Genomic DNA, 27,020 nt, shown 5'->3' with positions numbered 1-27,020 from the left:
CAGTTAATTTCTAATGGATTTCAAACTCGCTCATAAACAGTGAATCTGTACTTGACATCCTCCTCCTCTTGTTCCTCCTCTGGAACTGCCGGATCACTGGTTAACTTGTACACCGATTCATCCAATTCAGGAAAGAAAGTATCGCACTCGAATTCTCTATCTATTCTTGTTAAATAAATTCGTTTGCATTGTGGTAATCTTAGCGCCTCTTCATAGATACTCTGTCCACCTATAACCCAAACTTGACCTTTGTTTCTCAATTGTGATACACCTTCTAAGGCATCAGGTAGCGAGGAGAATATATGATCGACAGAATCCCTATCCTCAATGGTAGATACAGTTCTACTGAGCACGACATTTGTACGATCTTTCATGGGTCGATATTTAGGTGGAATAGACGACCATGTTTTTCTGCCCATGATAACAATATTCTTATGCGCCAGTTCGGGACTCTCAGTTGTCATCTTGTTGAAGTAAGCCATCTCTTTCTTGAGTTTCCAAGGGAGCCGATTTAGGTAACCTATGCCATTATTTTTACACGCGGCCGCTATCACAAAGAAATCGCTCTTCATTGTTTGTTCGCAAGATGCACTTTGCTGAGTATACTTCTTGATATCTGGCGATTCAATTTTTGATTTTAATGTCTCTTGCATTTGCTCGAAGCGTCCTGTTACTCCTAAAAGTTTGGTCTCTATCTCATCGAGTTGATCAACAATTACATGCGCCATAATTGTTTCAGTTAGCCAGTGACTGCGTTTTTTTTGTTGTTCATACAAAGCCTATGTGATCTGAAAACAGCCTAAATCAGCTGATGTTTGTTGTTAGATATGTGGTCTATGGAGCGATCCTTCGTTTGTTACTAAATTAGATAATGTCAACCACTGTTATCGCACTTAGAGAGTGAACATTAATTATGGCGGCCGAGCTTAAGTAGTTCAGCAGACGTCGTGTCACTAAGAAATGATGAATACAGTAAGTGCTTCTCCTGATCATCCAATTGTCAAAGCTTTTTTGATACAAGTATCTGTTTTTTTATCTAAATGTTGAAGGTAAATCGTTTTTGATTGGAATCATAAATAATTTTCGAAATGAACTGAAAAAATTCAATCATCTTATGATGAAAATTGAACGAAACAAAATCAGTTGAACGAAAGATTGCGCTTTTTTAACCCTAGTTCAACGCACAGCTTGCACACAAGCATTAGATAGATTATCTCGTGTTTATCTTTTTTTAGAGTGATGATTTCAGGTTATCAGTTTTCATCCTATCAATTAAAGATGAGATTAATGTGAAATTTACCATTATGAACTAGATTAATGTTTAATATGAAGTATGTCTTTATTATTAAAATCGCCCCGAGTGTTGAGTATTCAGAGTCACGTGGTCAGTGGCTACTGTGGCAATAAAAGTGCAACATTTTCCTCTGCAACTTCTAGAGTTCGAAGTGGATGTTATTAATACGGTTCAACTGACAAACCATACTCAGTATAAGGTAACTAGAGGTCAAATCTTTCGTAGCCAAGATGTAGAGGACCTTCACGAAGGGCTCAAAGCCAACAATCTACTTCGCCTCTACGATAACATTTTATCAGGTTATGTGGCTGATGCTAGCTATATAGAATCAATGGGCAATTTGATTAAGGATATTAAAGAGGAGCGCCGCAAAGATTCATCAGATTGCTGGTACACCTTTGATCCTGTTTTGGGGCGATGATGACATTGGCTTTTACGTTCCAAATAGTCTGCATGTCATGCAAGCTTACCAGAGAAGTTTGTTACCTTTGGCTGATATAATCACACCAAATCGATTTGAAGCCAGTAAACTCACAGGCATTGATATAGATTCCTCATCTGAAAGTGCAATGGAACAAGCTTTGGAAGCTGTAGATATCTTGCATAATATGGGAGTTCGTATAGTAGTAATAACATCGTTCCAAATCGCAAGCCTAAAAGATCAACTTGCATGTATATTGAGTTACAAACCGTCGCCTAGAAGCGATTGTAACGTTGATTATGGGCCCATCAAACCACCTTTGCCAGAAGCTTACATGATACGTATACCTAAACTTGATTGTTCTTTCACTGGAACAGGCGACCTATTTGCTGCTCTACTGACCGGTTGGTTGAGAAATACCAATTTCGATATTAAGAAGTCTTTCGAAAACACCACCAATAGTATACACGAAATACTGGAGGATACTTTTTCATGGTACCGGCGTGTAAATGACGGTTCAGTGCAAAGTCAGGAACTTAGACTAGTCCAGAATAGGGCACATATAATTTGTCCAAAACAAATCAGATTTATCGCTGAGAAAATTGTCTTTCCATAAAACAGTAACAATATTAATTTAGAGAAACTATTTTGTTAGATTTAAAGCTTTCACTAGAAAATTAAATTTAAGTTGTATGCAATCTATTGAGCAGATACCAAGTTCTGCATTAGTCTAGAAATAAATAAACCAAGTCTACTTTCAGATAGTGAATTCAGTACGTGCGCGCGTTAAACGGCACGCGATCTCAACAGTTGTTGCTCGCCTAACTTTCACAGTAAATTCGAGGCCCAAATTTTAACAAATATTTTGAGGCCACGATCCTAGATGGACGTCTGATATTTTGCGCGCCAAAGTTTAGTGAGCGAATCCTTTTGTTTAACCATTTGACCTTCAAGGTATCATAGCGTGCAGTATATTTGGCCAGCAAGCAGTGCAAGTTACGTACAAAGTTGGACTCAGACCGAAACTAATGTAATTGAAATCTTGAGCTTCGTTCTGGTGTCTTGGCTAAGCCAGCTGAGATAGATAGGAATTTTGCCCATGGCACCGGATAAAACCTGCTGGCATTTGAAGGCTGAGTCAGATGCCGGTCAAGATCTCTGCATGAAACCAACATAGCACATGCAATAAAGCCTGCTTAACGCTTCTTGTCCAACTGTATCGGCTTGAATTTTGCACTGGAATTTTTAGTTATTACTCATCACCATAAGCGCCAATGGGATGCCATCGAAAGGGCAACAGAGGCTTGCCGATAATCCGCTCAGCACAGCTTTAACTATTGCAATAAACATTGCTCACCGGCTCAAGCTTATCATGCGAGTGAGAACTGGGCTGCACAAGCATTCTCGATTGCATTTGTCTGCCAACTAAATTTCATCTCTCTATAACTACCAACCACTGAATGAATAGCTTGATGGTCGGCTTTACAGCCAACAGTTGTTACCTGTTCCATAGGCTGCTTGTGCGGTTGTGTTGCGGCAGGCATCGCGCGACTTGATGAGGCAAAGCAGTCTGCGTTGAATTGGCCATTGGTCAAGTTTAAACTCTCTTCTTTATGCTACGATCCGGTGCGCTTTTGAGAGTTTGCCGAGCCGGCATCGAGCCGGTGAAAGAGGTAAATGAGTTTTATCTGTATGTATGTATGCGTGTGCATGCTTTTAAGCAGATTTCTCCCCTGGCTGATTTGGATCTGCTCTTCAAAGAGGGTAAGCTCATCTGTTTCATCAATCGATTAGCATGGACTTCTCCCAATGAGCAACCCAGCGAGCAAAGAGAGGGACAGCTCAAGAAAGAGCAAGCAAGCAAGCGAGAGCCAGAGGTAGAGAGAGAGAGAGAGAGAGCCCTCATCATTATTAGCCGGCCGCTTTCCTTGTCGGCCATATTTGCCATTTAGCCGGCCGCGTTTAACCTTAGCGAGCCATCGAGCTGAAAAGCTTCGCTAAAAAAGGGGGAGGCTGCTGAATGGACTTCCACTTCATCTTTGTAGCTCGCTCACAAGACAGTTAGTGTGGCGGCCAATGGCGCAAACAGACTAACTAGTGCGCGTTTGAATGGTCGATTTGGGCTGCAATAGCGCTTTGGCTAGGCCCGAAGCCATTGCAGCTCGATTGCCCAAGCTAACAGGTTGCTTGCAGGAGAGGAGAACGGCAGATTGAAAGAGAGGAGAATTTGGCCGTTTCGCGCACGCGAGCGCAAATCTCTCTGCGCGAATCCCTTTGCGCCGCCCAAAATGATGAACTTGACGCTGAACGGCAAGCCGGTTTCCGTTTCCACTCGGCACAATTTGCGTCCAGCTTCCCTTCCTATCGTTGTCCCTCTCGCAGCGCTTCTCTCATCCCATTCTCATCATCAGTTGCTGGCGCTGCTGGTGCTGCTGTTGCTGTTGCTGTTGCTGCCGCCGCTGATGATGGTGGTGGTGGTGCTGGTGGTGGTAATCAACTCATTCAGCAGTTGGACTCAGCTCACCTTGGATTGGTCTAGCTTTCAGTCGGCGTTTGATAGAGAGAAGCGGAGAGCGGGCAGGTGGGTTTTGTCAGCCGCAAGAGAGCGATTTACACACCAACCAATGGCGTTGCATTGTGCCAGCCATTGAGCGGTTCTCTCTCCCTCAACCTACCTACCTATCTCTCTTTCTCTCTATCTCTCTAGCTGGGCACAACAGCCCAGCTCGCTCAGATGCTGTTAAGTTCGCAGACGTTTGGCCAGATTTAGTCTGATGCCGCCGAGCTCGGCAACAACCAAAAGGGCTGCTTCTCTGCGACTCTCTTGCCGAATCATTACCATTTTTATTATTCATTACTCAAGTTACTCCTGCAATGGCAAGCAATGCGCGCAAGCAAGTCGGCCAACGAGAATGGATGGATGGCGCTGTGAGAGATAAGTCCAACAGTCGAGTGGATGTAATTAGCCGACCAACGCATTGAGAGGTCAGCAGGCGAGCAGTCGAGAGATTGGTTTCTTCGTTTTCCAATGAAACGAACCCACCGTTACTTAAAGAGCCGCCCAAAGTTATTGGCAAACAAAGGCTTGCTTAGAGCAACTGTATCGCTAACAGAGAGGGAGTTTGTGTTTGTGTGAGAGAGAGAGAGAGAGAGCCTTCCAATTGGGAATGTGCTTGAGCGGAGTTGTTCGACATATAACTTAATGGTGGCGACAGGATAAAATCATTTTGTCAGGCTTGTTTGCTGGTTGTGATTGTGTTTGCATTTGCCTCTGCCTTTGCGCACTTGTGTTTGTACGAGCGAGACTAGCGCGAGCTTAGCTTTAGATAGCCATCAGCACAGGTAACTTAACTGGCGTAGCCTTGCGCATTCCAAGCTAACAAGCCGAGTGGCAGCTCGCCAATCCGCCAGCCAACAGGTAGACGACGGATCGAGTTGATCAATCCGGCCAGTTGTGTGCGCTTGTGTGAGCGAATGGTCAGCAGTTTTAGATTATAGCATTCAAGTTTTGTTCATCGTTGCGATTATCATTATTGTTATCATTATTATTATTTGAATTTCGGCGAGCTGAAATAGAAATGATGAGAGCGAGTCGACGAGTTTGAGCAGCATTCACAAACGGCGAGTTAGATAGAGGAAGATCTGCCGTACATCATCAAGCAAACATGATCAGTAGTCAGTTTCATGAGCTTACGAAGACGACGACGACCTCCAAATTCTAGCCTTACAACTCAAGCGATACTTTCTCAACGATGTTGAGTCCTCTTCATTGATAAAGTGGCCTCTTGCTTCCTTTGGATTGCGAGCGATTCTCAAGATCTCGGCACGACAGAAGACACTTGTAGGAATGACAGTCAACTAGAACACAAAAGCGGGAATCAAGAGAAGACGCTCGTTCATTCGTTCAGGAGAGGAAGAGGGAGAGGAAGAAAAAGATCAGAGGTAGACAGAATCAGGTAGAGATGAAGCTGTTGATGATGAAAATCAAGATAGTTAGTTTTTTGAGCTGAATCAAGCCGGCAGTGAATAAAGGATATAAACGGAGAGATAGAAAGACGGTGTTTGTGTTTGTGTTTGTGACAAAACTAGAGTTGGATCTGTCAGTCTCGAGTTGGCAAGAAACAAGCCGCAACATGTTGTTTGCTGAAATAAATGAACTCATAAACAGGCAGTCGCTCTAATATCACCTCTTATCCTGGCTTCCATTTTACTGTGTGGCCGATAAGGCCACTGCAAGCAACTACAACAACTACGCAGAACAATTGGCAACCAACAAGCCAACAACAAATGGCAGCTCTCCCTTGAAACGACTTATTGAAGCGATAGAGAAAGAGAGCGAGAGAAAGAGAGAGAGAGAGAGAGAGAAACACAATAGAAAATTTAGTTCAGGTGGTTTGTGGAAGTCCGCCGATTGTGTGGCAAAACAAGCCGTCACAAATTCAAAAGTAGAAAACACAGACTTCGCCAGCAGCAACAAAGAAGAGCCGCGGAGCAACAGCAGCAGCAACAAGTGCATTATGCTGGCAAGGAGAACCAACAGCAACAAAATTTAGCTTGCGCCGATTACTATCTAAACCAATCTCAATCTAACAGCGCATTAAAGCGAAACTATACTTTTAACCAGAACATTATCATAAGCAGCAGCAGCAACAACAACAGCAACAGCGATGACGAAGAAGAAGACGAAGAAGAACAGTTTAAAGTGTTTAGTTTGTCCGCAAACAGCGAGGAACAATTCCAAGACATTCCAACGGTCAGCTACCTGTTTCTTTGGCAACAGGTGGTTGCTCTATGAAATGTAGAAAATTGAATTCTATTGATCTGCGCCAAAAGCAAATCGAGGGCCGCAACGAGGATGCTGATGAGCATGAGCTCTATGAGGAGGTGGAGGACGGTGATGATGAAGAAGTTGTATCCTCCATATTGCATCAATTTATGCCTAACCACCAAAATGCCGCCCACAACAAGCGACAAGAGCGGATTAATCAGTTCGTGGGAGGACCAATTTATGCAGATTGCTCAACAGAATCTTGTTCAACCAACACAACAACCACCTCGAAATCAACGGGCGGCCACAGTAGCGGCTTCCTGTCGGCTGAGGAAAGTTTCGACCGGGTGAGAGCGCATAAGTACCACCGCAACAACCACTACGAGAACCAGCAGCCTCAGCCTAAGCAACAGCAGCTGCAGCAGCAAGAAAAGCCGAGACGTCACCTGCACGAGAAACAGAAGCGCGACAGGTTGTTGGCGCGCAGCAAAGTGATTGATGATCTCGATCGGCTGATGGCGGATGTTGATCGCCGTTCAAACTCAAATTCACCGGCCGATTCCTGTTTGTCTTGTTGCGATTCAACGCTGATCCCGATGATGATGAACGATGACTCAAAGACGGCCAGCGGAAACGAGCTTGACTATTCCACTTTGTGCCGCGACGAGTTCAGTAGCTTTATAGCCGCCCAAACGAATACTACGTTCCGCGATAGGCTCAAGCCAACGATAATGCACAAACACCCCTATCAACAACCACAACAACCACAACAACGAGAACATCAGCAGCATAATCAGCCACTTGTCATGAGAGGCGAAACACGCTCAGGTCCGACGTTGATTGGTGTCCATGACACCAACAATAACGCGCCGCCGCCGCTGCCGCTGCCTCGCCAATCTTCGCCGTCGACCACTTCTTCGCAATCTTCGTCCAAGACGCCCTTCATTAGAGGGCAGCAGACTGTTTTTCACCAATTCTAGTCGCGACTCTTCGTCGCCAATCCGAAGCGATCTGTCTGAATCGCAGCACGAGTTTCGCTCATCGCCAAGCTCGGAGCTATCGACAGGTACAAGCAATTCTGTCACAGATAATAACCACCGGCGCCAGGAATCGCTCATGTCCGGTTCGGATGGCGAGCTGGTTTTAATTGAAAGCGAACAAAAACTAAGCAATGAACAACAAATTGGAGACAATCTTAGCGAATTGTTCGACATCTACTTGAATAGAGTTCATTGTTTGCTTCGATTATTGTCCGGCGATAAATCTGTGTCCATGGATGAGGCCTTCGATAGAGAGTCGCTTTATGTTAGCGAAGAGAATTCAACTAATATTGAATTCTCAACTTCCGAACGAGCTCCTAGTTCCGCAAAAGTGGTGCAGGAATTCTTAATAACCGAAGAGAATTCCGAGCAGAGAGATGAGGAATTGTTAGATGATCGCTGTCAAGTGATATTTACCAGGATTGGCAGCCATGAATATAGATCGTTGCTTTCTTCGATGCAAACTAGTGCAAAATTAAACTGGTTGCCTTCTGCTGACCAGCTCATGTTGGACAACAGAGGTTCGATCAGGCAATCGGCTCAGGCCAAACCAATCGAGAGGAATCTAGTCGAAACAAGGAGAGTGCTTCAGGAATTGCTTATTAAAAGTCTCTTTCAAAAGATTTCATGTGAATCCGATTCCGGTTCCGATTCCGAAACGAACGCCACACCCCAAATTGATTGAGATAATTAGAGAAGATGTGAATGAGTTCATTGACGATTATGAGAGCTACCAAATTGAGCTCAAGAGGCAAACAAGCTTCGCGAACGACTGGCACAAGAATTGGTTGTTTGCTTACAAGCGACCTCAAACTTCACGAGAAAACTACCGTCAATTCTAACTATCAGGAGAGCGATAATATGAGCGGATTATCGGGGCCAAAGAGAGCTCGAATGTCAGCGGGTTCCGATGAGAACAACACTCATGATCTAGTCAACAAAACATTAGAAAACTTACCGATTGATATGCTCAAGTATTCGACTTTGATTTTGAGCAAATGTAAACCAATCAAGCTGACTTACCCGACGGCAAGTAGCAATTTTGATATTGAGCACTTTTACGAAGCGCAGCAAGATCAATTTAGTGAGCTTTATTCTCAGGCGATTGAGTCGAGCGGTAAAACGGATATAATAAGTCTACTTTTGTCGGATTTGTATGACGAATTTGACTCTACAAGTGGCTCTCGTAGGTCAAAGTCGCTTGCAGAGCGCCCATTATCAATCAACTATGATTCAAGCTCAATGCGGCCTCGTTGCGCAGAGCATCTCAGCTTCTCCGCTTATGGTTACCTATTTGAGACGCCATTTGTGAGGTTGGCAAACAGGTGTGATAGCTTTAAATTGGCTCGATTGAGGGGAGGAATTTTAAGTAAATTAGAGAAACTCTCCAAGTGTCGGTCATCAGCAAGTGATAAAAAATTATTCGATAAGGATGAACGCACAAGTTGTTTCAAGACCACTTTAACCAGCGCCTTAATTGGTGAAAACGAGCGAGTTAATTTTTTAATCAATTTAACAAACGTTGAATTGATCAACAAGTTGCCAATTATTCAATTTTGTGCCAAAATTTCGGGTGCTTTACCAATCAGTGTCAGGTGGTTCAAATTAGAATCAGAATAAGCGACTTGAATACACTGCGCCATAGTTCAACTCGGCCAAGGGGTCTTCGAGCGCGCGGCTTAAACCAAGCGTTGAATCATTATAATTCAAGCTGCCAGGAAACGCCAATCAACTGGCCCATTGAATTGTGTGCCGATTACGATTACGAATACCAAAATAATTGGTCCAGTTGGTACCGTTTTAGGCGCCAACAGGACCAAGTTTTGTTTGAGATTCGCGATGCAAACTTGAAGGAGGATTATGACAAAACCTACAAGTGTGTCATAACAAACTATTGTTCATCAGACGAGTGTAGCTTCACCTTAACGCAGCGCCAGGTAGATGAAGACAAACGAAAGTCTGTCGCAACTACAGACTCGACAGACTCGAAGCTAGCAAATCAGCGCAAAGAGGAGAACGGGCACGCCTTGTTGCGCACTTGGTCGCAGCGGACCCTGCACAAACCAGTGCCAACGGAACAACAGGTGACAGGTAGTGCTGCTGTTGAGCTGCGTCAACAGGTGGAGGATGAATCAGATAAGCTTGGCCAAAGCAACAGTTGGCAGCAATCAATTGGACGACGCTTGAACCTAACAGCATCCGTGGTTGTTTGAACGAAACAGCATCTGAGGAGGATAAATTTGGTAAAAACTTTCCATACCATCCGGAAAATTTGCTAAAACGTTTGCAGGAGAACAAGTTTTCGTCGTTGCTCAAGTGTAGACGGGTTACAAATTCAACAGTTGATCATAATCAGAATTCAACTCGCGACTACAACCAACCGACGACTACTTGTTTGGCCACTGGTTCGCCAACGAATGATGTGTCTGGAACGCAGTTTACCGACTCGTTTGAGCCTCTAATGGATGAAGCTTTAGAGGAAGCTGTAGCTAAGGTTGCAACAGTTGCAACAACAACAACAACAACAACAACAACAACGGATAGCTCGCAACCAATGAAACGGCAGCAAGAGCTTCTGTCGGCGAATCGCTCGATAGGCACAACAAGCGCGCTTGAGCAACAGAAAAGCTTTCAGGTAAGGCGACGAATAATTAATCTGTTGGATAAAAGCTTAGTTTGGCTGGCACTCTCTGAAGCTGGCTAGCGAAAATAAGCAGCATAAAATGGCAAGCTAGCAACTTGCTTATTAGCAAGTGTCCAGCAGTTAGTGCTGAGCCCGCGTTAGTTGCGCCGTTGTCAGTTTAGCAGGTGGTGAATTTAAAGAAGAGAATTTTTTCTGAGGGTCAAAGCAGGAAGGTGTGTGTGTGTTCAAGCACAATTAGAATGCAAACGATGACGATGGCCAGCTAAAGTGTGAGAGGTTCTTTTCTCACAATGGGCGAGCTCTCCTTTTAAACAGCTCGTTGGCTCTTATTTCTCTCTTACCTATTCCACCTATCAAACTTGCCCGGCTCTTTCATTGAACTTAAATCTGAGTGCCATTCGAGAAAGGTAGCAAGTGAGACAGACAAACGGGCTGAGGGGCTGAGTAGCTGAGAGGCTAAGGGACGCAAATCAGGCTACACAAGCGCTTAATGAAGTGGCCGAGCGGAGATGGAACGAGAGCAATTGTCGCTCAAACACACATACACACAATGGGCCACCTGTGTACGATTCAACAAACATCGAGCGGCCGTTTGAAGAGACTCTTGAAAAGAATTACGTCAAGTGCGCTCGTAGTCGTCGTCGTCGTCGTCGTCGTGTTGGCTGACGCCTGACTTCATTGCGGTCCGACTGGCTGAGCGGATTGGCGCAAGCCGGCACGCAACAGCAATCGCCCAGAGACAATGGCCACTGAATGAACAGGTAGGAAAGCAGGGAGAGAGATCGAGATGGAGAGAGAATGAGAATGAGAGAAATAGCTGCTTGTGCGAGCGAGAGCTTCTGTATCTTTATTTATTGGCCAACTTCATGGCCGTTGTTTTTGTTTCACATCGTATGGCAAGATTAAGCTGGCTCCCCTTCATGCATAGATGGAAAACTGCTCCTTTGCCCTCCTGAAAACGCGCCGGTCTTCTTATATCGCCCAAGTGATGACCTATTCGTCGGTCGCAACCACCTTTTGCCTCTTCGCAGAATGCTCCATGCGCTTGAACTCTGACTCGTCTTTGTAACAGCGGCATCGGCCGCTTTCCAGGTGAAGCTTGTGGTCAAACTTGTTGAATTCGTGCGAAGCGCAGCATAAACTGCACTTATCTATGCTGGACTCGTCGTCGCAAACCCTAGTTTTACAAGCCGCCAACATTGCTAAGGACGCCAAGAGGCAGACGGCAAATAGAATTGATGATTTCATTTTCTCCTTATGATTAAAGGCTTGTTGTTTCAATGATGATTGATCGAGCAAGCTGAATTGGAATGAAGTGATTAACGTTGAGAGAAAAGCCGCGCGTTTTATAATATTCTCCTCCTCCTATCTAAGCAATTCAAAGTCTACCTATTCAATGTGTGATGGCTCTCTTCTCGACGAGCTGCTTATCATACGACTGGTCGTTTAGAGATTCGTTTGCTCGTCTGGGCTCACTTTTAAAAATAGAATCTAGTAGTGTTGCAGGGACAACGGTATGATGTAGCTGCTCAATCAGGTGAATATGGACAGACAGACGAACAGAGAATGATTTGGTGGCTCAGATTAGCTGTTGAGTCAGCAAGTGAGGACGATGGCTGCGCTTAGGTATAACTATGATGTTACTTACACTGACGGTTGGCTTGAATAGGAGCTGGCTGGCGGCGTTATATAGCTCTGTTGTGGATAATAATAGTTTTGTTCGCGGCGCATTCCTATTTTTGGAGACCCATTTGAAGATGGTGATTTCAAACGTAAACCAAAACGACGATGAATCAACATTCAGAGAGTTGCTGATTAGTTGAGCTGTTGTCGTTTTAAATCTTTGCTGGACTCGTTTCGATTGAACCCATTTTCACCTTATACTTACCTAATAATATGGCCACCAAAAATCCTGACAGGAAGTTCTTGCTCATTCCGCAGCGTACCAAACCGACATACTGATTGCTTGTTAGAACAAACCAAACGAGCAATAGGAAACAGGTGGTTGAATATGTGGCAAATTGTTTAGCACTTGTTCCTGTCATGTTTTCTCGTCTTTTCTTCTTCTTCTTCTTCTTGATTGTCTTCTTCCTCTTCTTATCTTTCTTCTATTTTCTGTCACAATATTACACACACACAAGTTGCTCAAAACGCGGAGATCATCCACTTCAATCTCCTCGGTTAAACTGAAAATTTCTGACAGCTGACAAGTGCCAAACCGTTCATATCTCAAACCTTGCAGGTACACCAATCAGTCGCGACAGCAAGAATGGATGCGAGAGCTGATTCTACAAGTTCATGTCGAGGAGTGAAAACTGAGCAAGAGCAGAGGACTCAGCCAATGCCAAGGCTCAGTAGGCAGCCCAAACAATCGGCAATTGGCGAAGCTGCCTTTGAAAGGGTCCGACTGGATTATAAGGAACAAGTGTCGTCGCGCTTGGGCGCGCAACAAAAAAGCGGTGGCGGATTTGCATCGGACGAGCGACAATTACCAGCCGCAATCAAGCAAATAGCTGATTCAAGATTGGTGGACTCGTCAGAGGCGCAACAAGTGTTTGGCAAAACCAAAGCGGCCTCAAGGAGCAACCGCCCATCGCCAGCAGCGACCGAAAGCCGGAAGGTGAGGGCGACCGATGATGAACAAGTGGTGGACGCGAGTGAAAGCAGAACAGCCAGTAAGAGTGTCTTGGCCAGATGGCCGAAAGCGGCCAACAACAGCGACAGTAACAGCAACAGCAATAGCAACGTGTCGTCCGACAATGATGGACCTAAAGTTAATGTTAAATCTCTCATATCACGATTCAATTTCGACTGAATGGGAAGCTTACTAGGCAGAAGCAAAGTAGGCTCAGCATGAATGAATGAATGAAAACTGTGTTGAAATAAACTAGATCTCCAAAGAAACAAGCAATTAGCTGGCTAGCGAGTGGTTTTTCGAGCGGTCGTGTTTGGCAGTTGAGTAACCTGGTGGTGAGCTAGCGATTCGCGCAGATTGCCTTCACTGGCACACAGTATGGCACACAGTTTGAACAATGATCATGATGGCCACTGCTTTGCACTGCTGCACTGATGCGCTCATGCATCTAGCTTGGCCCGCCTCATGCAGCTCGCCCTGCCCTCGTAAGGTTTCTAGTTGATGAGCCATCGGCAATTAGATGGAAATTCAATCTAGCCGAATCTGAGCGCAAACTGAGAATCAACTCTGCCAGGTAACGCTTGGAATCTGAGGTTACATGTGTATCGATAGGTCGGCCTCGGAGAAACGGCCAACAGCGGCTGGCTGTGCGAAAGAGAGAAAGAGAGAGAGAGAGAGAAATGTTTGCAGCAAAAGGAGATGTTCGCTCTCGAGCGAACTGGGACACAATTGCGAGAATGGATCAATACATAAATCATGCCTAAAACAGGTTGGCCGGCCAACTTGGTTAGTTGCAGGTTGTTGCTGGCAGGTTGTTGTTGTTGGCGGAGTTGCCATTTTAGCAGGTGGCCACTGAGAAGGCACACCATTCAGATGACGGCGGTAGATGTTGAGCGCGCAACACTCGGTTCCGTTCGCCGACAACATCGTGAGCCGACACAGGCAAGACCAAGCGTCTTGCTTTCAGTCATTCTTGTTTCAGTTTTAGTTTCATGAAACGAACGAAAAGATCATAATCGAGCTCGATCAAGCAACACATTCGCCATCAACTTTGCACTAGCACTGCCAGCTTCCTCTGCAGCTGCTAAACTTGAACCTGTTGCGCACAATGAGAAATGGATTCTCCATTTAGTTCGGTTGGTTGCTAAATATCTAATTGTAATCTAGTGAGACGGTTTTTCCTTTATTGATTTACAAAACGCGGCGGATCATGTTTTTCGAGCAGGCGTTAAGAGTTGGGTTTGTGGTGCAGCCCACGACGTTGATTAAATTCAAAAGGTCGCCTTTTTGTGGTTTTGTTGAGAGAAAGAACGCAAGGGTTTATTCAGCAATTATTGGCTCCACCGATAAGTCGTCGCTAGAGCTGGAGTGAGGCCCTATCGAGATCATTTGGAGATCAATTAGAACAATGCGTACAGCTGAACAACAGACAGAGTGGCGGCCGCAAGCTGTACCCCTTCTAATGATTGCTCGCTCGAGAGACGCTGATGAAGTCGGGGCCAATACAACCCCAACAAGATAGCTCATATGGGCCCAGTCGTAGCGCGCGCTGGCAAGAGCTTGCTGGGATCTGGGATGCCGACGGCTTGGCATTCCTGCCGACTTTTGGCTACCTTCATGACGACATCTATCATGTTTGTGCTGATCGTAATCGTTGCTCGACGAAACGAGCATAACGATGTGGCTGCTCATTCAAAACCGTTCAGTTGTTATACAGCGCCGAGTGACAGCAAAAACGCATATGGATTATCCAAAACAAAAGGTAACCAAAGATTGGTTGGCCAATAGATCAAACGGTTCATCTGCTTTGTCGCTCGACTGGAACGATCTTATAAATGACTGGCAACAAGGGAGAGAGAGAGAGAGAGCGAGAGAGCGAGGCAAGATCCGTACAGCGCCTTTTATATTAAATTGCGCAAGTCTGAGAAAGGCGATGATATTAATGAATTGGGCGATGAGTTTGCTGATAAGCGCTGAGCTTTTTGAGGAGTAACTAAGATCATGATTTACCTGACTGTAGGCGAAAACTAACCAAGCGACTGGCAGAGAAGCTTCAATCTCCCTCTTGCGCCATCACTTTGGAGGCGGCCGCAAAGCAGCCAGTGAATCCGCTGCTCGTCGTCGTCGTCGTCGTCGTTGTCGTCCTCTGACTAGTCGAATCAAAATTAGTAGAGTGATCCTCTCTAGCGCAAACTCAGCAGCCTCCTATTTCTCTGCAATTTAAAATTTTCCAAGCTAGCTCGCTTGTCTAATGAAAGTTTAACCGACGACTAATATATCCATTCGGAACTAAATGGAGAAGACTCGCGAGGGCTTGAGCGTGAACGCGCGCGAGCCGCTCTCAGCTCGTATATTTGTTGTCGTGTGCAAGTTAGATGAGTCACTCCGTTGGTATTAGAAGGATTCAAGATGGTTAGTTTTGAGATAGATATATATATATATATATAGTAGCTCATGTAAGTGCTTTTGACTCACTCGGGCTCGAAATATTTCAAATTCTTCCTCCTTTGCTCGGCCAACAAGCCAACCAAGCTTGTTGTCTTGCTCGATCGAGCTTGAGATGGAGATGGAGATGAAGACGGAGATGAAGTTGGCGGTTTGCGCGAGTTGGCCTTTGAGAAATTGTTTCAGCTTTCAAGCTAGAGAAACAAATTCCAGCCAAGCTTAAAATAGCGTCTGCAAATGAGCACCACAAGAAAGCGAGCGCGATTCTCAATCGCATTCAAGCGGGCTAGCGGCAACTGCGCAACTAGTAGCCGAGCGGCGCATAGCGCCATTGCCGACTAGTCTATGACTCTATGTCTATGCGCCGCCATATAAGGCCGCTCAGCCTTGTAAATTCAATTGAAGCGCGCATTCGTCTCTCCATTTGCTTCTACTACTGCTTCCACTGCCTCTGCTGCTGCTGCGCTCGCGGCTGCCTACTCTGATGATCCCCATGCTGATTCAATGCAAACTTGCCTGGCAGCCAGCCGCAATTGAACTTAGCAAGCGAGTCGTGGCGTCATGTGCAATTAAGAATTTTGGGCCATATTTGGCCATAAAGCCGTCCAATGCAACACCACCACTACCAGCCAAGTCTATCGGCGCGCGCCACAACCAAGCGCGCCTCGCTCATTCAACTCTGCACCGATCTCCAACTCGCAGAGTTCCGTCTCAGTTGAGGAGCCTCAATGGATCCAGATCTAGGCAAGCTATGCCTCAACTTTGTGCCTTCTATCTATCTCTCTCTCTCTCTCTCTCTCTCTCTCTCTTCCTCAGTGACCCTCTTTCTCTTCCAGCAAGGAGTCGCTGCGCAACCATTTCATCATTGCAATCTGCTGCAGATTGGCCGCCGGCACCAAGCAATTCTGTATACACAAGAAGTTAATGCTGTGCACCTTCAAACTAAAATCCACTAGGCAACGCATCGCATTCAACGCGCAGTCAGCAACTCGCTCCAAGAGCGCCTTTAAAACCAACCAAAAGAGCCTCCATCCATCTCAATGTGTCTGTCAATATAATCTAATGTAATGTTGTAGCTCGTCGCTCTGCCTCTAGTTTCCGTTGTGTTGCTTTCCAACGGCATCGCCGAACGCCATCGTTCTCGTCGTCTTCTTGGTCTTGGTCTTCTTCGTCGACGTTTTTGTTGATGTTGTTGTTGTTGTTGCTACTTCTACTGCCTCTATTCGGCCGCTGCTCGAATCCTATGGTGCCAAACTGAGCGCGAACGGCCTCTTTCAGGCTCAGAACGGGCGACATTTCGCCGCCAGTTACCTTCTCTCCACTAATCAATAATATTTTCTAACTAGCCTCGTCTAACAAGCAGATGTACAATCTGCCACTACCACCACCAGCTAAATAGAAGCGCTGTTTTTAAAACGCTGTCCCGCAATGAGAAATCCCGAGGCGCCGCAGAAAAACAAGAGCGCATAGCGCACACAAGAGCCTAGCTCCTACTAGCTAACCTGCTTCCTTAAACAGCTCATTAAACTACGGCGGCCAAACAGCAACAGCAACAACAACAACATATTACCACTACACGCCAGGCTAACATATTATATCACATTATCTATTTATCTATGTTCTAAAAGCTTAACTACACATTGAGCGCATAATCAGGCATTAGCTAGTCTTTCCTCGAAGCTCATTCTCTATCAGCAACTAGTTTACCTGGCGCGCGCTGAAACTCGCACACAAAGCGGAGCGTTGCAGCAAGAGAAGCGCTAAGAACTCTACGACAACAATCGAACGCTTGAGCCAGTCCACTTTAGCGGGCCGAGTAAATAGTGTATAGTTTAGTGTCTGTATACAGCAGTTGGCAAATTGATAGACAGTTGAACAGTTAGCTTTTGATAAATCTCAGAGAAACTGAGAAGGAGGCAGAGTTGGAGAGAGAGAGAGAGAGAGAGCGAGAGAGAAAGGAGAGAGAGAGCGCGAGCGAAAGAGAGATTGTTTATGATTTTGCACTGACCAATCGCAGCACACAATATGTCGTCTTGGCTGTCGAGGAGTTCGGCTAACACAAATCCACTGGCGGCCTCAAAGAGGTTCTCAAGCTCAAACTTGAACGCAAACACAAACGAAAACAATGAAATTAGTAGCAACAAGAACGAAGAGTTAAAAGACGACGATAGCATGCAAATCGATGGCACCCGCGCCAACCTTCCAAAAGAAACCATCCATTCGACATGAAGAAGCCGGCAAGAAACTTGTGTTCGAGTGTCTAGTTGAGGCAGAGCCGCAGCCAGCTGTAAAATGGTTTCACAATGGTCAACCATTGCAGCTGGAGCAGCCAAGATTTAAGGTAAGCCGCTGGTAGTCTCTTAATACACTGCTAGTAATATCTCTAAATTTGACATTAGAATTCAACACTCTTAGAATCACTCAAACTCAACGAGAGGAAGAGAGATAGAGAAGGAGATATGTGAGCCCTCTTTGCAAGGCCTCTTAATCGGCTTAGTGGAAGGCTACACAATGGAACAGGCTCCCCTCACTTCATTTTTATCCGCAACTAATCTCACTACTTCCTCGTCGGCGAGGTTGAGTTTTGCTATCATGAGGCCCTCTTAGCCATTTTTAAGGCGACCTTTTGGAGCAACACTTGTTGCTTTGCATCTCGATAAACCACCACCTGTCCGCTTGTGTGATTACTAAAGCTCATTTATTTCCCGAACACTGAATTTACATACTCATCATCATTTCGCACCCTTCCAGTTCACTTTGAACAAGGAGGCCATAAAGGAATATAGAATAACATTAGAGATCACAAATATCACTATCGAACTAGCCGGCACTTATACAATTAATTGTAAAAATTCATTGGGCGAATCAAGTGCAAAAATTTCATTAAATTTTGATAGTGAGGAACAACAATCAACACAAAAAGCCGCTTTAGACGGCAATAAGCCTTCATTTTTAGAGAGGCCAATTATAAAACAATCAACCGATTTGAAGCATGTTCAATTCGATTGCCGATTGGTGGCCGATCCTAAGCCAACCATCCAGTGGCTGCACAAAGGTGAACCTATAGCGCAATCAAGTAAAATAGAAACTCTGTTAATACCTGTACCATCAACATCTACATCTACAACATCATCATCATCATCATCCGCATCCGCATCCGCATCATCTGTACAACAACAACAACAACAACACACATCATCAGCATCTAACAAACAACCACAAACTTATCTAGCAACGCTCATTTTAAAGGGCGTTGATCCAGATCAAACGGGCGATTACAAGTGTATAGCGACCAATAAACATGGCTCAGGTACTGCTTCGATAAATTTGAATTTTGTTCAAAGCAAACCGAAGATACCAGACGGTAGGGCGCCCAAATTTCCAAGAAAACCAGTTATAAAACAATCGGGCCAGATTCTAACAATTGAGTGCGTTGTTGAGGCAAACCCTAAGCCAAGCATCACTTGGTACCATGATCAAACGACGATAATCAAAGCAGATTCAAAGCATTCTCATTGTACGTGGCAGGTGACAGGTCCAATAACTAACGAATCGGAGCTCAGAGCATTGGGAGTGCTGGAGGGCGATGAAGCCTTTCCGCCAACAAGCGTGAGGTCATCGTTTTCAAGTAGATCGTCTTCAATTAGTTCAACAACAACAACAAAAGCTAAACGCGACATTTATATTGTTTCCTTCAATATTAGACAACCAAAAGCTAGCGACGGCGGCCTATACAGGTGTAATGCGATTAATGAGCTGGGCGAATCGAGCGCAAACATAGCGTTGAATTTTCAAAAGCAAGAGAAACTGGAGGAGCTAGTGAGCAAGACAGCGATGGAGAAATCGAGCTTAGAAGAATCCGAAGAGGTTAGAAAGAAACGAAGCGAGGAGAGTGATAAGCTAGAGAAGCTGCAAGGAGAGGCGGCGGCCAAAACAAGCCGCAGGGAGTCGGATAGCATGTCGACGAAATCGGCCGGCTTAGAAAGCAGGAGACAATCGAGACAGCTCGCTGAGGAATCGCTGCGAGTTGACAGTAGCGAGCTGAGCACCATTCAGGAGGCTCGCAGGAGCTCCTCCTCGATGAAGCAGCAGCAGCAGCTGCGCCAATCAAGCGGCGCCGCGGATCAGGTAGAGGCGGCCGCTGGAAGCCGACGGAGCTCGGCCGACGGAGGATCGAGCGCCGCTGGATCGCGTAGAACCTCCTCCTCCACCTTGGCTACCGGCTTGCCAGCCGACGAAAGCCTCCCAATGGAGGTGGACGGCGCCCCAACAAGCGCGCCCCGCCGGCTGACGGCCACTAATCGGCTTAAACGCGACAGCCTCGCCTCAACAACAAGCTCAACGGCTGCCGGCGACCTGCACGACGCTAGCTCAAGCGCGCTTGATCAGGCGGCCGCCCTCGAACAGCTGCCGCCAGCTAAGCGAACCTCGTCGACAGGCAGCACTAAACGGACCATATCTGTCAAGAAAAAGCGGCCCTCCTTGCTCGGGCTCGAGGGAGCGTCGGAGGGCGGCGCCGAGGGCGGCGCGGACGGTGCGCAAGCAGGCGAGGCGCCGCCAACTAAGAAGCTGGTGAAGAAGCGAGTCAGCGTCAAGAGATCCACCGAGGGCAGCGCATTGAAGCTCATCACCGAGGAGCAACAGTTGCAGCAGCAGCAGCAGCAGGATTCGCAATCTAAAGTAACCAACGACGACCAGCGCCGTGATTCAGCAACAAGTGTCACAAGCAGCGTTAGCCAACAGAGAGCCAGCAAATCAACACCGGGCCTAGCTAGAGATCGCATACCCTCCGTTTCGGTGGAGGCGCCGGCGGTTGTCGAGCCCCCAAATCAAGAGCAACGAGTGGCTAGCGGCCGGCGCACTAGCGCAACAGGTTCCAGAGCGGGCTCAATATCTAGCGAAACCGGAGCAGCCGGAAGTGGCAACAAGACTGCCAGCAAGAGTCCAACATTCAGTGTGAGCGACAGCTCGCAGCCGGCAGATGAAAGCAGGCCTTCCGGCGGACAGCCAGCCCGACTGGATAGCCAGAAGCGGCGCGGCCTCTATGACGGCCTGAGGCCAACCGAAACAAGCCTGATTGAAGCCGAAGAGGAGGACCGAGAGGAGGAGGAGGCGAAGCAGAGGTATTTGGCCGCGCGCGGCGGCAACGGCTTCCGGGAATCGCTGTCGCCGACAAGTGGCCAGTCGAACAATCTATTGAATCCCAGGATGCAACGCGAAGGCTCGTCTGGCAGCCGTGAAGGCTCCGTGAGCCCCCGTTCGGGTTCGGCCGAGCCGGCAGCCGGCGCGGAAGCGTCTTATTGGTGCCCGAGGGCCAAGACTCGCGCCGTCCATCGATCATTGTGCCCGGCGACAATAAGCTTAGGCCGGGCGAGATAGCGGACCGACGTAGACGCTCTTCAATAGATATCAGGCGCGCCAGCGCCATCGAAGTGGAGGCCGCCGATAGGCCCTCGACTCCATTGAGGGCTGTCGGCAAGAAGCCGGCAATTGTTGACTTTCAAGATAGTGTTTCGGGCACAGAGAACCATACCTCTTACCTGACGTTCGGGGTTGAAGGCGATCCAGTGCCGGCTTTGCGTTTCTTTAAAGGCGATTCGGAAATCTACGAGGGCGGCCGGTACAGTATTGTAACGGATGGTGAAACAAACACTGTTCACTTTTGTATTAGAAAATCGAAAACCAATCGATGAGGCGCGTTACAAGATCATAGCCAGCAATGAGCATGGCGAGGATACTGCTAACATACAACTATTTGTATCAGATGAATCGGGAATGGATTTTAGAGCCATGTTAAAGCATCGACAATATGCCAAATGGAAAAGGGACCAAGATGATCCAAATTGGGGCAATTTAAAAGCCGTCGAAGAGGAACGATTAGCTCAGATTAAGGATCCAAAAAGGCCAGATAATTTTATAAAACCTTTGCAAAATCAGAAGGTTAAACAAGGCAAAGATTTAAGCGTTAGATTTGAATGCGTGTTCTCAAAATCGGGCGTCAAAGCTAAATGGTTTAGAAACAATAAGGAGATATTCCCGAACAAAAAATTCCATTTAAATTCTAGAGGCGATCTTCATGTGCTTGAAATCGATGGGCCCTATGTGGAAGACGGCGGCAAAATAACCTGCCAATGTTTGGACACTAAATGCTCGGCTATGCTCGAGGTAGAGGAGCCAGATCCGGTTTATAAGTTTTCAAAAATGTTAGCAAAGGGCTATGGCCAACATCTAAATCGCGAATTAGTCCTTGAATGCACCTGTAACAGTTATAGGGCCCAGGTTAATTGGTTTAAAGATGATCCAGATTGTAAGGGCGAACCACTTAAAGAGCACCCAACTATAAAGGATAAATACTCATTTGAATTGGACAAATTTGGTAAGAAAATTCTACGAATTAAGTATTGTCAATTTGAGGATAGTGGCCGATATAGTTGTAAAATTATGAACACTCCAAGATTGGATGAAATAACTACAACTCAAGCATTGATAACTGAAAAGAAGTTTCAAATTATGAAACCACTTTATTCGCAGCGAGCCACTGAAGATGATAAGGTTATATTGGAATGCGAAGTGGATGAATATGATGCGCCTGTTAAATGGTTTAGAAAGGATCGCGAAACAGGCAAATGGAAGGAATTAAAACCGGAACAAATGAAACACAAAGAAATAGTTGTGGACGGAAAGAAGAGACGTCTAATAATTAAGAAGGCGAAATGCAACGATGAGGGCGAATATAAATGTTGCACGAACGCCGATGAAACAGCTTGCGAGTTGTTTGTTGAGCCAAGCAACAAGTGGCGCAAGAAATTGATTGATATCACGGTGGTGGAGGATGAGCCTCTAACGCTTGAGGTTGAATTAATGGAGAGGAAGCCGGGAGTTGCATTGGTTTGGAGCAGGAATGGAAAAGAGGTGGGCTGCCAAGGTGGATCCATGCAAACAACTGCCGATGAGAGGATTCAATTTAAGACCGCTGATGATAAGCTTTTGCTTTTAATTGAGCATGCTAAGCCCAGCGATGCCGGCGATTGGAGCGTTAATTTTAATAAGATGAAATGCGCTTGTAAGGTGACTGTTTTGCCAGCTGAAAAAGCGCCCGCAATGCGATTTCCCTCGACCACAATCTCGGCTGAAGTTGGCAAAGCGCACATTGTCGAGATACCTTACCAGATTCAGGGCACGAAGCAGTCGGCGGTGTTGCCCCAATTGCTTTGCAATGGTCAACTGGTTTCAAAGGACAAGGTTGAGTTGGTGGTGAAGGAGGATAAAATAATAATGAAATTCAAGAATCCCGAACGAGCGGACACAAACGAAAATTATGAGTTTATTCTCGAGAACGCCAAAGGTAAACAAGCGCAAAAATTCAAGCTCGATGTCCAGGGTCCGCCAGGTACACCGCAAGGTCCGCTCAAGGTTACCGATGTGTTCAAGGACAAGTGCAAGCTAAGCTGGGAGAGGCCGCTAGATGATGGCGGAAGCCCGGTGGCTCACTATGTTGTTGAGCGACAGGAGGTTGGTAGTGGACGGACAACTTGGACTGAGTGCGGTATAACATCAACCACTGAATTGGATGTGAAGGATCTATCTCCAAAGAAGGAGTATAAGTTTAGGGTGCGAGCTGTCAATAAGAAGGGCAAGTCTGAGCCACTTGTTGCGGCCAAAACAATTATCGCCAAAGACCCCTACGATCCCCCATCCGAGCCGGAAAATTTGGTTGTGATTAACTGGGACAAGGACTTCGTTGATCTGGAATGGGAGGCTCCAATGAAGGACGGCGGAGTGCCAGTTGAGAAGTACATCATTGAAAGTAAGAGCAAATTCACAAACGATTGGACGGCCATCAAGGAGGTGCCCGCCGGCCAGGGCTGCAAGGCTCATATTACGGAAACTTTGAAAGAGGGCGCCCAGTTGCAATTCAGAGTTCGCGCGGCCAACAAAATGGGCCAAGGCGAGCCGAGCAAAGCAACCAAGCCAGTGGTGATTAAAGCACGCTTTGTTCGCCCCTACATAGCGGGCGACGGCTTGAAGAATATTGTTGTGAAGAAGGGCCGTCCTATCAGGTACGAGATCAATTTCAACGGCGAACCACCACCCGAAGTTAGCTGGATAGCTAACGATCTAGAGTTGAAATGTTTGACGGACAAGTGCGAGATTGACAACGCAGAGAAGAAGACCATCCTACAGGTGACCAACACCACCCGGGCCGATTCGGGCCGTTACAAAGCTGATATTGAAGAACTCATGCGGCCAGGTGGTGAGCGAGGCCGATGTTGTTGTTCTCGACAGGCCGGCTCCGCCTGAGGGTCCGCTGGTTGTAGAGGAGATCAAGTCCGATCAGGTGACCATAAAGTGGCGCAAGCCAAAGGATTCAGGTGGCCAAGACATAGAGGGTTACGTTGTGGAAAAGATGAACTTAGAGACGGGCCGTTGGGTGCCGGCCGGCGAATGTGGCCCGAAAGAGGAGATGTTCACAGTTACGAATCTGATGAAGGGCAAGAAATACAAGTTTCGCGTGCGAGCCAAAAACAAGGAAGGCGAATCAGAGGCACTTGAAACCCTAAACACGCTCAATGTTGGCGAAGAGCCAACCATTGGAAAGTGCCCAAGTAAGGTTACAGTGGCCAAGGAGCCACTGCAAAAGTTAAGGTACACTTCCAAGGCGATCCCACAGAATTCAAGGTAATCAACATGGACACGGGCGAGGAGGTTTGCGAAAGCGGCTCTGGTGGAGCAGGTAAGGCCAAGTACACCGTCTTCGACGACTATCTTACCGTAACCATTCCGGACGCAAACAAATCAAGAGATAGCGGCAAATATAAGGTGGTGCTGAAGAACAAGATCGGTTCCACGGAAGCCAACTTTGATTTGGACGTTACCGGTCCACCTGGGCCGCCACAGGGCCCGCTTGAGTTGGGCGAAGTGACTGAGAATTCGGTGGCCATCTCTTGGCGGCCGCCCGCCGATGATGGCGGCAACAAGGTAACCCATTATATAGTGGAGAGGCGCGACACAAGCCAAGGCGAGGACGCCTGGATTGAGGTGACCGCCAACTGTAAGGACACTAGTTTCAATGTTACCGGTTTAACCAAGGACAATGCCTACGAGTTTCGCGTTATGGCCGTGAACGACGATGGCCAAAGTAAGCCCTTGATGGGCGACACCTCTGTCGTTGCAAAAACTTCCTTATGACCCGCCAACGCCGCCAGGCAAACCAGACGCAACGCCACTAAGCGAGGATTCAGTATTGCTAGAGTGGGAGAAGCCCAAATCAGATGGTGGGTCACGTATAACAGGTTACCTGATTGAGAAACGAGAGGTTGGCAGCGACACCTGGCAAAAGGTAAACCCAAACTTGCCCTGTCTAACAAACGAGTTCACTGTGAAGAATTTAATCGAGGATAGGAAGTACGAGTTCCGAGTTATCGCTCAAAACGCTGCCGGAAACTCGGACTTTAGCGAGTGTTCCGCTGAGACGCTCGTCAAAGACCCAAACGCTAGCGATGTGCCAAAATTTGTGAAGCCGCTTAAGAAAACGGTTGGCGTTGAGAACGGAAGCTTCGAATTGGAATGCGTCGTTCAAGGCCATCCGCCGCCAACAATTGTCTGGTCGAAGGGCGATAAAGACCTTAGGGACGGAAACGGCAAGTATTGTATGACGCAGGAATCGGGACCAAATGGGACCACCATTCACCGGTTGCTTGTAAGCAGAGCCTCTGCCGAGGACGCCGACGAGTACTCCATCAAGGCGACCAATAAAGCTGGCTCACGAACGTCCCGTTGCGATGTCGAGATACAAACTAAACCCAAGATCAGCGTTCCAGCCCGATTAGCTGGCGATGTGCCGGTGGCGTTCGATCGCGGCGAGAGCATTCAGTTGAAGATCCCCTTTAGCGGGAATCCTCCGCCAAGGGTGCGCTGGTTCAAGGGCGACGAAGAGATTGAGCCAAGCGCACAGTTTGACATTGAATCAGATGGGCGCCACACAACGCTCACAATTCGCGACGCAACCCGCGAGGATTCGGGCGAGTATCGGCTTGAGGTGGAGAACGCGCTCGGCAAAGACTCGGCCAGCTTCAATATTTCTGTCTCGGATCGGCCAGAGCCGCCGCGATTTCCAACAGTGGACAGTGTGGTGGCCGATTCGGCCACCATCAAGTGGAAGGCGCCACTTTGGGACGGCGGCTCGCACATTACTCAGTACGTGATCGAGAAACGAGAGCTTCCAATGACCAGCTGGATTAAGGCGGCTACAACTCGTTTCTTGTCGCACGAGGTGGTTAATTTAAACGACGAAAAGGAGTACGAATTCAGAGTGTTTGCTGAAAATATTTATGGCCGCTCTGAGCCATCTGAGATCATTAAATGCACTACAAGACAATCAGGTAAGGAGAGGAAACGCACCGCTTGGCCACTGGACAGTAGCGGAAAGAAATTAGATCACAGAATGGCAATGAAGCGCCCGATGACTATGACAAATTTGTCAAAGATGGCCCAGTCAATCATATGGCGGCCGATATTAAAACTCATCCAATAACTGACGATTACGAGATACTTGAAAGAATTGGCGAGGGCATATTCGGCGAAGTTTATCGAGTGCGCGAAAAGGCCACCGGCGATTATTATGCAGCAAAGTTTGTTCCAACGAGCACCAATGAAGAGAAGGCACTACTTAAGAAAGAGATCGATGTCAACAACTTGTTGCATCACAAAAATATACTTCGTTTACATGACGCCTACGAGGACGAGGACGAGATGGTTACAGTGCACGAGTTTATTAGCGGGCCAGAGGTGTACGAGAAGATCTGCGAACCAGGTTATCAAATGACAGAGGAACAGGTTAAGAAGTATATGCGCGATGTGTGCGAGGCGGTGAGACATATGCATGATCGTAATGTTATTCATCTCGATTTAAAACCAGAGAATCTAGTGCTCCAATCGAAGAAACCGCTGTCGCCCGATCATGAGCCGAAAGTGAAAATAGTCGACTTTGGCTTGGCCTGTAAGCTAGATCCGCATGAAATTTGCAAGATCTCCACCATGGCAGCCGATTATGCGGCACCTGAAATATTGAAAAGGATTCAGTGGGCTTCTACACGGACATGTGGGCCATTGGCGTTCTCAGCTATGTTCTATTGAGCGGCTCAACCCCTTTCGACTCGCAACAAGCCACCAAGGCCGGCCAATGGTCCTTTTCCGATCCAGTTTTTAGCAAGGTCAGCCAAGAGGGTAAAGATTTTATTGAAAAACTATTGGTTAGACAGAAGGAGAAGCGAATGACAGCGCACGAATGCTTGGAGCATCCCTGGCTCAAGGAGGACGGCGACGAGGAGACTCGTAGGAAGCGCAAAGAGCCTCTTACGGACAGCTCGGCCTACCGCTTTCAGAGGGACGCCATGAAGAGACGCTATCTAGATTGGTGGGACAAGTCAATTTTGCCCATTGGTCACATATCAAACTATGGGCCGCTGAGGAAACTCTATGCGGACAGGTACAAAATTCACGATGCTCTATTGGATAGGCGCGAATTGGCGCCTAGATTCACCATCAAACCGCAATCCACATTTGCCTACGAGGGTCAATCGGCCAAGTTCCACTGTCTCATCTCTAGCGATTCGCCTGTCACAGTGAGCTGGTTTAAGGACAACAAAGAGCTCAAACAGAGTGTCAAGTATATGAAACGTTATACAATGGATAATAATTTTAATTTTGTTGTAAACCGTTGCAAGTTGAGCGATTTTGGCGAATATGTGATCAGAGCAGAGAATCATCATGG

At 46.9% G+C, this 27,020-nt stretch overlaps 2 protein-coding genes across 2 annotated transcripts; one reads left to right on the top strand and one right to left on the bottom strand.

The window, feature by feature from the left end:
- Positions 1–20: 20 nt before the first annotated feature.
- Positions 21–728, bottom strand: LOC131873261 (uncharacterized). The gene has a single exon (XM_059216266.1). The coding sequence runs from the start codon at positions 726–728 to the stop codon at positions 21–23; it is 708 nt and encodes a 235-aa protein (XP_059072249.1).
- Positions 729–17,429: 16,701 nt separating this feature from the next.
- LOC131873260 (uncharacterized) lies at positions 17,430–20,626 on the top strand. Its single transcript, XM_059216265.1, has 2 exons — positions 17,430–17,588; positions 17,999–20,626. Exons 1-2 carry the CDS (start codon positions 17,430–17,432, stop codon positions 20,624–20,626), a joined length of 2,787 nt encoding a protein of 928 aa, XP_059072248.1.
- Positions 20,627–27,020: the final 6,394 nt, after the last annotated feature.

The sequence above is a fragment of the Cryptomeria japonica genome, unplaced genomic scaffold (assembly GCF_030272615.1).
Source record: "Cryptomeria japonica unplaced genomic scaffold, Sugi_1.0 HiC_scaffold_1327, whole genome shotgun sequence".
In the NCBI taxonomy this organism is placed as follows: domain Eukaryota; kingdom Viridiplantae; phylum Streptophyta; class Pinopsida; order Cupressales; family Cupressaceae; genus Cryptomeria; species Cryptomeria japonica.
This window is presented reverse-complemented; position numbering and strand designations above follow the sequence as displayed.